Here is a 13390-nt window from a genome sequence, read left to right on the forward strand (position 1 = left end):
TAAAAGAAAACGTGCCTAATAATTACGCACACCTGAATATAAGGAGTTTTTCACTTCCAGCCTTCATGGACAAATATATATCATGTATAAATGATTAAATACAAAATTAATAGTAGTTATTAAGATTGATGTGGTTTGGAATTGGTAAAATGTGCTTGGAAAAAAATATGACCAGAATATTAGTGTGCCTAATAATTATGCACACAGTGTATATATATAATAAATTGAAATAAAAATTAAATTAATCCTACATAGTAATAAATTATATATATATATATATATATATAATTACTATGTAGGTATAATTTATTTTCATTTTATTTTGTGTTTAATGTCAGGTAGTATTTTTTTTTTTTTTTTTTTTTTTTTTTTTTTTTTTAAGTTTTTCATTTAATATTTCTATTTTATTTCAGATTTTCATTTATTTTTTATTCCAAAATGTTTTAATAATTTTAGTAAATGATGAGAAACCTAGTTGAAGCAGATTTTATTTTTCAAGCAACACCACAAAAACACCAGCATGTTTCAGCACATTTGTGTGTCTAGGTCAGTTTGTGTTCACTGAAGCGATTTTTGATTTGTTTGCTTCAAATTGGCCTTATTGATTTCCTAAAGTGGCTGTTGGATCTTGTGGGAGTTTTAGTTTTTAATGACAAAATGATGGCGGAAATAACCAAAGACTGATATATTTAATTGTTTTGCGGTTGAGAAAAGAGCAGCCAGCAGGACAGGCCTGGGTCTGCGCATTTAACAAGTGTGGCAGAAGAGTGATACATGCAGCCCGCTGTGTGTATGCGCATGCGTTTGATGTGTGTGTCGGGGCTTGTCTCGTCTCCTGCTGGGAGGTGGAAACACTCCAGATTGTCAGAGAGTTTGAGATTGCACTTATTCAGTCGCTTCTTGAAAAGTCCGGATTTTTAGCACAGCTGTTTTGGGGCAATGTTTCACTTTCCATCTCTCTTCCTACTCTTGAAATTCTCCAGTTAGTTTCATCAAAGCATTGTCCCAGTTTACTGACTCACAGATCGCTGGCTTAGCTTCAAGCTTTTATCCTGAGAGAGAGAGAGAAAGAATAGATCAGTATAAGTACACATGATTTGATTTTTTTTTTTCAAACTCTATTCAAATGTGGAGGGCAAATATTGTATGTGTGTGTAGCCTTAGTCAAGGCAGATGAGGATTAGAGCATGAGATGATGAAACAGTCCAGTGAATGCTAATTCAGTTCTTACACAGAACCTGTCTAGATCACATTTCAACTTGTAAAATAGAATATGATGTGTGTTATAATTTAATAAAAATATACATTTCATTTAGTTAAAAAAAATGTTTGCCATTTGGTATCTGCCTTTTTGGCTAAAGACTCATTTTTTTTAACTAAACTACCACTGATAGATATGTTGTGTTTTGTTTATGCTCTGGAGGCTGCTTTAGAGAGCGCTGTCTTGCAGTGTTGCCATGTCCACATATTTACAAACGCAGGGCCCTTTGATTTCTGCAATGCATAAAACGCAGACGGAATCACTGGAGACCAGTCATAAAAATGGAATTTACTGAATAACACACAATGTCACAGAATTTGTGAAAGTTTGAATTAATTAATCAAAAGTAGGTCATCACACAAACCGCAATTTGTAAATATTATGCTGCAAAAATACCATTTAAATGTGAATCCTGCATGTTCTGCGTGTCTGTTTTAATGAATGGAGCAGACGAGCGGTTTTGTTTACTATACACTGAAGCGCGCGTGAGGCTCGCGGTGATTTCAGCGTCTGCCGTCTCACTAAATGAGGACATAAATACATGAACAATATTTGCTGAGAGTCACTTCATGAGCGTTTGACCGTTCCATTTTAGGAAAACTAGCATTATATCATATACACAGAGAAATGTAAAGGTCAAATAAAAAAAAACCTGTTTAACTTGTGCCAGATATATATTACTACTATTACTACAACTACTAAAATGGAAACATAATTTTTTAGGGTATAATCACACAACATGTCTTCCATGTTTTAATTTTAATAGTAAATTCCCTTTTTTTAAAAAAAAATGGAAAAAAACGGAATCCAGAAAAATTAATGAGGAAATAACGGAATTTGGAAAAAAATAAAACGGATTTCATAGGGCCTTATTTTAGGCATGTTGTTTGGTCTTAGCTCATAAAGCTAGGTCCTTTGTTGAGTTAAGTTGATTTTTTTTTTTGGGTATTATAAAACAAAGCATTTAGGTGTTCAGTTCAATTCAGTTCCGTACGCACTGTGTAGAATTTCTGTAAATGCGGTTGTCACTACCTGTATTTTTCAGGAGTTAATGCAGTTGTTGTTACTCTTGTATTTTAGTGAATTATGTGTGTATAGAATGCGATTAAGGAGTAAAAGGTGAACTGACAACCAAATTTAGCTGCAGTGTGTACATGGCCATTTTCTCAGACAGCGTGAGTGTAAGCATATAGCGAAATTAGTTCTCTTTCACTGCTGATTGCGTTTCATCGGCTTAAAAACGCTTGTTTTCAAACCGCAATGCTTTAAAATGTGTGCAGACGATAAATTTTCATGACCATGTAGGACAGTAATGTCATGTGAGTAACTGCGATAGAAACGACAGTCCAAAATTCTATCAGTTAATCGTGTCTACAGATATACCACCCACCCCAAATAAATAAACAAACAAACAAATAAATAGTCACTGATTTACACTGTATTATTATTGTTAACTGAAACTAAAATGAATGAAAACATTTTTGTTACTTGAAATAAACGTTAACTGAAATTAGATAGACACACCTTTTTATTTCAAAACACAAACTAAAATTATTTTAAATAACTAAAACTGAAATGAAAACAGAAAATGTAATAGTGCTGTTAAACGATTAATCGCATCCAAAATAAGGTTTTGTTTACATATGTGTGTGTACTGTGTAAATTTATTATGAGAATATAAATACACACACATGAAAATCTTTACATGTGCATATTTAGATTCATGTAACTGGTATTATATCTATATTTTTAATATGTAAACATAACATATTTGTCTTAAATATATACATGCATGTATAAAACTTTTGTTTTCGATGGGATTAATCGTTAAACAGCCCTAAAACTTAAAAATAAAAAATTATATAAAATATTAATAAATAACTAAAATAGTATTTCAAATCTACTGTTACATTTTTAACATAAATTAAAAAATATCACTGGTATTACAATAGAGCTTCTTTATTGGTAAAATATACATTTCAGTAATTTATTTTATTTTTTTGTAGGAAATATGATTAATTGTCAACTTTATTTTCATTGTCCTGTGAAAATTATATCACGATGCAACAAATTATAAAAGTCCTAAAATTCTATTTAAATTTGGAGTGAAATATGACCTTCACATGATTTCATAAGATTCATTTGATGTATCCATACGATGCACGTGTCAGGTCGAAAGGTTGATGCTTCCTCAGACTCTTTTTCAACCCTGTCGGCTGTGAATACAGTTTTTCTGCCTTTAAATCGCAGTTCCATTCAAATGAATTCTATATAACTCTTTCCGCATCATGAATTTATATTTATGTGATTTTAGCCTCTGTGAGGCCCGGTCTGCTGCGTATGTAAACTTTCTGCTTGTGAGTCTAAAGCCACTACTATGTGATTGATCGCCTGCTTAAAGAGAAAAATAGTTTTGTCAAAATTAATATTGAGGAAGAGACTTTCATTTGATGTTGTGCTTAGCGCAAGGGCTTTGTTGAGGAATGTGTGTGTGTGTGTGTGTGTGTGTGTGTGTGTGTGTGTATGTGTGTGTTTGCACTCTCAGAGGTGCGCTTTGGCTCCAGAGGACTCTGAGGCAGCAGAGTGTGTGAGATGAATTTCAATCACGTTTTTCTCTGGGTGTATGTGTGTGTGTGTGTGTAGCGCTCAGTGGGCCTTTTTAAAAGCATTTCCAGTGTTGTTAAGATGGTCTCGCACCTGAAGGGTCTTTTAAGACTGACTGAATAAAAGCCACGGCTTAGCTTCACACCCAGAACAAAGAAAACCAGGGAATTTGGTGACTAATAATCTATTATTAGAAACCGCTGCGGCCAGATATAAACAGAACATTGAAAAGACGAGATGGAGCGGTGGGCTTTTCATTTTTCTTTCTTGGAAAAAGTGCGTATGTGTGTTTCAGAACAATTTGTTTCTCTGTAATCATCATTTCCTCAAAATGTGACTGTGAATGGATGTATGATTTCCCAGTAATTTCTCTCTCTCTCAGAAAAAAGTGGTGGAGCAGTTGAGGAAGGAGTTGCTGGTGAAACAGGAGCCTGACTTGAAGCCGCAGACGCTCCCAGCAACCGCAGACGGTAAAACCGTGCTGCTGACGCCCGCCTGTCCCCCTTCACAGCCGCCCACAGGGCCTCCACACAACCAGGGGGCGCCACAGGTATCGCTTCAAACACACAGTTTGTAGACAAAATGTGTATATTCAGAGGTAATTTACAGTGGAATGTTTACTTAACATTGTTAAGACGTGAATTCGATTCCTGTAGCGCAGCAAAAAATTAGCCAATTAGCTAGTTTACCCAGAAGGTTTATTGAAAAACAATTGCCCTGACTCATCTGCGGAGCTCTATTCGGAAAGGTTCACTCTATAATTGCAAACACACAAATCTTTGTCTCTGAAATAAGCTCTGAAAAACAAGGGCAGAGTGACCTTAGAATCTTATAAGAGTGTTATTTCTTTTATGTGGCCAGTAATGTATGATCTCAGCCTCTCTATTTTTAAAGGATTAGTTCACTCCTGAATTAAAATGTCCTGATAACGTTCTCGCCCCATGTCATCCAAGATGTTCATGTCTTTTTTCAGTCATAAAGAAATTAAGGGTTTTGAGGAAAACATTCCAGGATTCTTCTCCATATAGTGGACTTTAATGGGCATCAGCAGGTTGAAGGTCCAAGTTGCAGTTTCAGTAAAGCTTCAAAGGGTTCTACACAGTCCCATCTGAGGAATAAGGGTCTTATCTAGTGAAACGATTGGCCATTTTCAAAAAAAATTGCTCAAATGTGTCTGTATTTTTCTTAGAAAATGACATTGTTTTGCTAGATAAGACCCTTTTTTCTCGGCTGGAGTTGTGTAGAGCTTTTTGAAGCTGCATTGAAACTGCAATTTGGACTTTCAGCGTGCTGATCCCCGTTAAAGTCCAGTATATGGAGAAAAATCCTGGAATGTTTTTCTTCAAAAACCCTTATTTCGACGGATAAAAGAGACATTAAAGAGTGGGTCATATGGGTTTTCGAAAAATCTTTCTTGCAGTTTGTAACATAGCTATTTCTTAATGTAAACAGTCTGCAAACGTGTTAATTAAAAAAGTGCATGATAAAGATATTGCCTCTTAAAAGGAGTCGACTCGGAAACGCCTTAATGAGTTGTTATGTTTTTGAATCTTCTACCTGTTACATGCTTTGTCAATGCTGGCCAGGGTTGCCAGGTTTCCACAACAAAACTCACCCAACTGCTACTCAAAACTAGCCCAATTGCGTTTCGAGGGGGGTCCCCCTCATTCTGGGGTGTAAAATAGACTTTTTTTAAATAGATTTTGAAGTTGAGGGAGAACATGAGATGAGAGGGGTTTTTTTAACGTACATTAACTGTCATGAACCAGAAAAAAAAACAGTTCAGGCAGAATGAGACAAGACGAGCATTTGACATTAAAAAGCATATAAATTGTATTATTTTAAAGAAAATAACTGATTGTTTAGCTAGATAAGTCCCTTCTTCCTTGGCTGTGACCGTTTACAACCGCATTTGGGATCGTTTGAAGCCACATTTAAACTGCATTTTGGAAGTTCAAATTTTGGGGCGCCATATCAGTCCATTATATGGAGAAAAATCTTGAATTGTTTCCCTCAAAAAACAAAATTTCTTTGTGAATGAAGAAAGAAAGACATGAACATCTTGAATGACAAGGGGTGAGTACATTATCTGTCAATTTTTGCTCTGGAAGTGAACTGTTTAGTAGTGCTTGCACTCAAGGCAACATCAATGGAAAAGAAAAGTCATTTTTCAAGTTATTAAATGTTAACATGAAAGGCAAGGACAAATAATTTCTTTACATGCGCTAATAATTTGTACAAAGTCACAGCAGAAAAATGTAGTCAATAGCACTTTAACATCTTTTGTGTCTCTTCATCCTCATTCACTGCTTCTCTGAATCAACCTACCTCCCACCTCCTTGACTAGAAGACTCTCACCGTGACGCCGGTCATAACTGCAAAGACTCTACCTCTCGTGCTGAAAGCTGCCACCTCCACCATGCCTGCTTCCATGGCAACACAACGCCCCACAGTCGCCATGGTCACTGCCATCAGCAACCCCCCGAGACCCGGCGCCAATTCCGACTCCCAGAGCACACCAATCAACCTTCAGGTGGCCAGCAAGCTACCCAATCAGGACACAGATGCCGGCACACGGATTGTGTCCAAGAATGTTATTGTCGTGAGTGTGAATCGCTGCTAAAAATTCTTCCTCTTCACTTAATGAATCCATGTAGCTTAAATATCTTAAATTGAAGTAGAATTGCCAGTCTGTTTTTGCATAGCTTGCTGTAGAATAGTCCCACTTTGCTTTGATGTGTTTAGAACAGGATGTTTATGTCTCCAGTTAGTATGAAGATTTGAAATGACTTCCTTTCTGACAATGATGTGCTTGGCAGGGGTGTATGGTGACATACTTCTGTGATGTAACCAGATGGAGGATCATTTCCTCTTGTTGTCAATTTCTCTCATTTCACCCGCTGAGTGCCCAATAAACGGCTGGTTTTGTCACAGGTGCAGGCCACCACCACCTCTGCCCAGCCTATCAAAGTTCCCCAGTTTGTCCCTCCTCCTAGATTGACGCCTCGACCCACCTTTCAGCCACAGGTGCGTCTCTGTTAGATCTGCCCCCTCCCCTTATGTATGTGCAGTTCCACACTGACGCCACCAGAGGGACACACAACCTAGTTTCAGAGGCCTTGTGTCTGTAAAGCCTTTGTTTACAGAAACATTCTGTTTCAAGATATTTTTAAACTTTTCATCTTGAAAGAGAGTTTTTAACATGGGAACTGAAATTGCTTAAACACTGTCACAGACATCACTGTTCCACACCTAGAGACCCAAATTCTGCTTTTTTTCCTCACAAAAAAACTGACGCTTACCTTCTCCTTCCCAGCACTGGCTGTTGCTGTGATACTGTCTGCTCACATTTTTTCTATTTGCTTTAGGGTGCTTACACACTAGATTTTCTGCTCTGTTAGAGAATGCTACGAGCCTGGTGATATCAGTGGGGATATTGTGTTGTTAAAAACCAAAGGTTTGCGAAAGTGATTCTTGGTCGCTGCATTATGAACTAGGCATCTGTTGACCAATTTAAATTCAATTCGGTCCACTTTAGTACTGCTCTTTTCTAAACTTGGCCTGCATCTGTCCATAATTTCTTAAATGCTTTCCTATCCGTCAGTTTCTCCGCCACAGCTTTATCTAGTGTGTAAGCTCCCTTAGCACCGTGTCTATACTGGAAGTGATTCATAAGTGCCACCAAACAACGAGTCTTTCTTTGACAGTGTCCAAGCGGCATCACCCCTTCAACAACATTTGGGTCCATTAGTGTGAAAATGTACTTATTACTATATGTACATTGCTTATTTCTGGTGTAGACACGGTGTTTGAGAGTAAGACAGCGTGCTGCTGTTTGTTCCTTTGTAACAATGCTGTTGCTTCAGTTGCAGCTTTTTATTTCTGTTGTTTTGATATTGCTTTGGCTGACCCTATCATTAACCCCCCACTCCCTTAAAGACTGACAGTACATTACTTTTTACCTCACAAAGCTACGTAATGCTAAAGCGAGCTCAGATTAATCCAATTGAACCCATGGGGGTGAGATATCCGTTTAAAGGGAACCCCAGGGTTTAATACTTGTATGGCTTAATGTAACTAAATGACGTCTCTTACTGAAATATGTAGTAGAAAACCCATGAAAAACTTGCGTTATTTAAAAAATCCACATTGTTGTATACATATTTTGGAATATGGGGGGCACCATTATTTTGATGATGTGAAATAGTTGCACTCTGGCGCTACCTGTTGCTATTTTTACCACAACACAACCTGGAATAGACATTTTGGAAAATAAAATACTGATACAGTGCCGCATTGTGCGGCTTATGGTTGAAATTCTTAGTCGAAGGGCAACAAGAAGCAATGTAAATCTTGACTGCTTTTCTTAGAGATAAGAAGAAAAGAATGAGGCAAATAAAACTTAATAAAGACCAGCGACTTTGTTCTCTCCACTTTAGCCCTGATGCCTTTGAGGCTTTTAGTCGACCACAGCTACCGAAAGAGCTTACAAACGGCAGAGACGGGAAACACTAGATGCCATCCTAGCAGGATGTAAACATGCTGGCGCTTGTCATGATGTCACAGCCACTGAAGGAGTTTCTCAGCATGGATTTCAATTAAAATTATACATAAAGCCATACTAGTCTAAATACCCGGGGTTCCCTTTCAAAGCAGCGTTGGGAAAGTCCCTCAAAGTCCACTGTCCTGCAGAGCTTAGGTCCAACTCCAATCAAACATCTGAACAACTATTCAGTCTTTAGGATTACTTGAATGTTACAGGCAGGTGAGTTTGATCAGGGTTGGAGATGAAACCTGCAGGAAAGTGGCCATTGTAGGCCAGAGTATCCACTCCTGCTTTAAGAGTTTGTTTTGCTGTGCCTAAATTGAGCTCTGCACATATTTTCATCCACTTTCAAACTAGTCACTGCGAGTGAACCAGAGCTCAGTGTTGGCATTACTAATGGCTGAGTTTGCCTCTTAACACACAACAGCATGGATGTTTGGGGCATGGCAACAGAGTGGCTTTCAAGATCGATTGGTATGGTAAGCCAGGGTCTGCTTTCTTACCCAACCCCATTCCACCCATTGCACAGGTTCGACCAAAACCCGTCACGCCCATCAATGTGCCCATCGCTCCAGCTCCTCCTCCTCCCATGGTGGCAGCTCCTCTAATCCAGCGGCCCCTGATGCTCACCACGAAGCTGACGTCATCTTTGCCTGCCTCTGCTGGGCCCATTCACCAGGTGCACATTGTGAACGGACAGCAGTGTGCCACCATTGACAAGACCACGACTGCAGTCACGAGTGGCACCACGCAAGTCACAGGCATTGTCATCAGTCCCGCGCAAACACTTCAGATCAGCAACCTTAACTCAGACTTGAAGGTGAGAGCACCCTTTTTTTATCAGCTTGATTGATCTATTTATCTGAAAGGAGAAGTTCTAAGAATCAAACATTCAGCTGACTGGAGTGATTTCCTTGTTTGTCGTTCCCTACATCAGACTGTGAAACCACAGGGGGGACCAGAACAGGTGGTCACGAGTACACCACCCTCATCCTCTCCTCCTCTTCCTCCTCCTCCAGCTAAGGTCATACGAGAGGAGAGTCCACAGGTACTGTGCACCTTCTCAAGGTTAACAAGACCATCATGTCTGACTAATTTTGTCTTGAGCCTAAATATACTAATGCATTTTTGTCCTTCAGAAACTTGCCTTTATGGTGTCTCTTGGGTTGGTCACACATGACCATCTTGAAGGTAAGTCCCACTGGTGTCAGTGCTGCACGTTGGGTTTCCACTAAATTTAAAGCACAAGGACAGGACGTTTTGTAACCAGATGTGCATAAGATGTCCTCTCTCTCCAGAGATTCAAAGCAGAAGACAAGAACGTAAGAGGAGAACAACAGCCAACCCAGTGTACAGTGGAGCAGTGTTTGAACCTGAGGTACAGACGAATGCTCTATAGTTCCCTCCTCCATCTGGTCTGATTTTGAGAGCTTAGATTGTACTTCCAACTTGGCTCTAATATTCTGATTTCTCTCGTATATCTCAGAGGAAAAAGAGTGCTGTTACTTACTTGAACACTCCACTGCATCAAGGCACCAGGAAGAGAGGTCTGTACCTGCCTGTCTTAGTCGCTTAAGTTGATGTATTGTAGCCCTGCTGCTTCTGTGTAGCACCTAACAGACACCTAATAGACACCTTTCTGCTTTCTCTTCCAATTCTGCTTTGTGTCTATGCTAGGGTTTGATCTCACTACAGACCTACAGCGTTTCTGTAGATCTAAAAAGAGGCCTTTAAAAGTGGTGGTTGAGGAACTGCTCCCCCAGTTTGTATAGTTTCCAGAGATGGAGTTTTTGGCTTGTTTTTCAAATTCAGAGACTTGTGAGCAATTTCAGTAGGCTTACCAGGAGAAATATGTCCTCTCAGTGTTGGTTCACTTCAGATTTGAGTCTCTTGTGTGCCCTTTGCACTTTCTTTAAGAATATCTTGCTATTAGCTGTTGAATTCTAGAGCAGTGCTTGAACATAATGAATTTAGATGGATTTAGCCTTGAAAGACTTGGTCTTCACCCCAAGGACCTGAGGATTCACTTGAGCCTGGCCTTCAAAGACTTGATATGAATTCCACCTCAAAGACTTGAGTGTTGACTTGATCTTGGGTTTGAAAAACTTTTCACTTTTCACTTCAAATACTTCAAGGTTAACTTCGGCTTTTATCCTTGAAAAACTTGACTTGGACTCCACCTTAAAGATTTGAGCATTAACTTGGGCTTGGTCTTGAAAGTTCTTGACTTGGATTCTACTTGTAGACTTGAGTGCTGGCGTGAGGTTGATTTGAGTTAGGTGTGCAAGTAAGAGTTTGTCTGTTGGTTCTCTGCGACTTTGTCATGTTACCCTTAGATGTTATGTTTATTTTGTTGTGCCTAGTTTAGAGTGCATGATGCATTGCTTGTTTCTGTAGGAGCCAGCTGCAGAGAAATGTATTTAAATTTGAGATTAGATTTTGGCTTAGACTTTCTGTCTTTCGCTCTTTCTTTGGCTCTTTCTTTTGCTCATTGCTTTTCAAATTCCCTGCATGCTGCTGTGGTCGTCTGTTGCACTAACTGCTTTTTGTGACCCTCCCTTCCATTTCTCCTTCGCTCTCTCCCTCCTTTCCTTTTGTTTCCATGCTAGCCAATGAGGATCCCCTCTCTAAGGTATGTTGCAACCAGAAAATGCCATTATTTTATTTCATCTTTGTGTTTTTTTCTTTCTTTTCCCCTTTTCCTCCTCCTCCATTTTTTCTGTTTTTTTTTGGTTTTGTTGTTTTTTTTTGTTTTTTTGTTTTTTTTCTTTGGTTTGTTTTTCTTTTCTTGTCTGTCTCATTTCACTCAGGTCGCCCTCCCAAATACAGCACCACCACCACCACCACCACCAGCAGCACAGCGGTGCCGGAGCTGGGCTGCAACCCCCTGCTCTCCCCCACCAGCAGCCTTCCCGCCTCCCCAGCCCCTGAGCGGCCTGACACAGGGGGCTTTCCCCTCTCTGTCCACCCTCATTCTGTCCCCCAGCCCAGCCCCAGCTCCGGGGATGTAAGTAGCCACCTGCCAAGTCTGGGCGACCATGTTGTTGAAAGCCCCCACTATTATTATTGTTCTAGTAGAGTTCTCTACATCACAGGCTGCCCCTCCCCCTCCCAAAACCCTACACTGCATTCATCCTGTACACCTCAAAGTGTACCGGAGCAAGGTAACTCCTGTTAGAGTCCAGCATCCACCCTGGAAAGAGAAAGACTGACCTACCAGCACTGTCATTCATGTGTTTATTTGTTGTATTTGTTGAAATGGAGCCAGCAGTCTTACAAAGTGAACAGTCTTTCTCTATCTCCCACACAAATATCAGGCCTGAAGTAATTCTAGTATAGTATTTTTAAAACACCCCATCTGAACATTTAAGCCAAAATACCCATTTTCAATAGTGATTAATTTACAATAATCCCAATAATAGTAATAATAATAAAACTGCTAGTTAAATATCCAGTGCCCTAAGTGAACAATCCAGTCACCAGTGATCCATTTGACAAATACCTCCAATCAGCAGTCAGTTCCTCTCCTCCCCGCCTTTCCCGCTGTCATTTAATTGGTCCGGAACAGAAGGGGGCGGTGGTACTGACACCTGCCGTTCTTCCCGACAGGGAGACATCCATGAGGATTTCTGCACTGTGTGCAGACGCAGTGGACAGTTGCTCATGTGTGACACATGTTCGCGCGTCTACCACCTCGACTGCTTGGACCCACCCCTCAAAAACATTCCCAAAGGCATGTGGATCTGTCCTAAATGTCAAGACCAGGTAAATAATAGCAGCACAATGAGCCCTTGGCCACTTCTCTCCCAGGCCAGTCAGTGATGTCTCCTTTTAACTGGAATTCAGTCCTTCAAAACACACATACTTTTACATAATTAGAAATGGGAGACAGACTGAGAGTTCAAAGTCCCCTTTCCCTGCCAAAAATTAAGTGTACATTCTTCAGGCGTTAAGGCTGTTTCGTCCTTTGTAAGCTCTCACATGGTTCGGTATTGATTGTGCCTTTTCTCACCCATCATGTAAGTGTAAGACAGCATCAAGCACTCCCATTGAAGTTCTGTTGTTCATCATTGTTGCCATATACAATTGATCTCAGTTTCTTTCATGGCATTCCAGAGGTCAAGTGAGCACAGCATTGGTATGTTATTGAGAGAATTTCTTTTACAGATTTTGAAGAAGGAAGAGGCCATTCCATGGCCAGGAACCCTAGCAATCGTCCATTCCTATATCGCTTACAAAGAAGGTATAGATATTTTGGTTTCCAGTTGTAGAAATTTGTACCCCAAGTGTAAGTTTAGAACCAAATGCATACACCTATGTTACAGCACGTTAAATTTATGGATGTTTTGTCCCTGTCCAACAGCGAAAGAAGAAGAGAAGCAGAAGCTAATGAAATGGAGTGCTGAACTAAAGCTGGAACGAGAGCAACTAGAACAGAGAGTGAAACAGCTCAGCAACTCTATAACAGTGCGTTGTTTATTTATTTTTCTCTTTAACTGAAGCTTTTCTGGATACAAGATTAATTATACAATTGCTCCACATCTCTGTGAAGGGATGTTTGCCTCAGAAAAACAATCGTAAGACGAACAACTCTGCAAATATTCAGTATGGCTTGTCACACTGTATACCAGCGTAGTTCTTCTAAAGCCGGTTCAGACTACACAACTTTTTTTTGACGGTTACAAAAGTCGCTGTGTCAGATTATGTGATTATGACTTCTAAAATCTTGTTGTGAACAAGAAAGGAAAGGAAAGGACGTGACGTGTGGCCAAGTATGGTGACCCACACTCGGAATTTGTGCTCTGCATTTAACCCATCCAAGTGCATACACACAGTAGTCAAAACACACCCGGAGCAGTGGGCAGCCATATTGCTATCGCTGTGGCGCCCGGGGAGCAGTTGGGGGTTCAGTGCCTTGCTCAAGTAAGAGGAGAACTGACCCTCACCTCAGTCATGGTACTGAGGGTGGAGAGAGCACT

At 39.9% G+C, this 13390-nt stretch overlaps 1 protein-coding gene across 8 annotated transcripts in view; it reads left to right on the forward strand.

Annotated features, from left to right (window-relative positions):
- The window catches only part of phf21ab (PHD finger protein 21Ab), a 33824-nt gene that overhangs the window by 13337 nt on the left and 7097 nt on the right, over positions 1-13390 (forward strand). For 4 of the 8 annotated variants that reach the window (XM_051099206.1, XM_051099203.1, XM_051099204.1 and 1 more), the window contains exons 6-17: positions 4248-4415; positions 6213-6467; positions 6800-6892; positions 8941-9231; positions 9349-9459; positions 9551-9602; positions 9710-9789; positions 9898-9958; positions 11222-11418; positions 12021-12176; positions 12579-12654; positions 12775-12878. In XM_051099206.1, coding sequence (XP_050955163.1) covers positions 4248-4415; positions 6213-6467; positions 6800-6892; positions 8941-9231; positions 9349-9459; positions 9551-9602; positions 9710-9789; positions 9898-9958; positions 11222-11418; positions 12021-12176; positions 12579-12654; positions 12775-12878 — 1644 coding nt within the window. Of the gene's footprint in view, positions 1-4247; positions 4416-6212; positions 6468-6799; positions 6893-8940; positions 9232-9348; positions 9460-9550; positions 9603-9709; positions 9790-9897; positions 9959-11020; positions 11044-11221; positions 11419-12020; positions 12177-12578; positions 12655-12774; positions 12879-13390 lie in introns of all 8 variants that reach the window. The other 4 variants (XM_051099207.1, XM_051099208.1, XM_051099209.1 and 1 more) reach the window with 4 other exon arrangements.

Source organism: Labeo rohita, chromosome 25 (assembly GCF_022985175.1).
Source record: "Labeo rohita strain BAU-BD-2019 chromosome 25, IGBB_LRoh.1.0, whole genome shotgun sequence".
Taxonomy (NCBI): domain Eukaryota; kingdom Metazoa; phylum Chordata; class Actinopteri; order Cypriniformes; family Cyprinidae; genus Labeo; species Labeo rohita.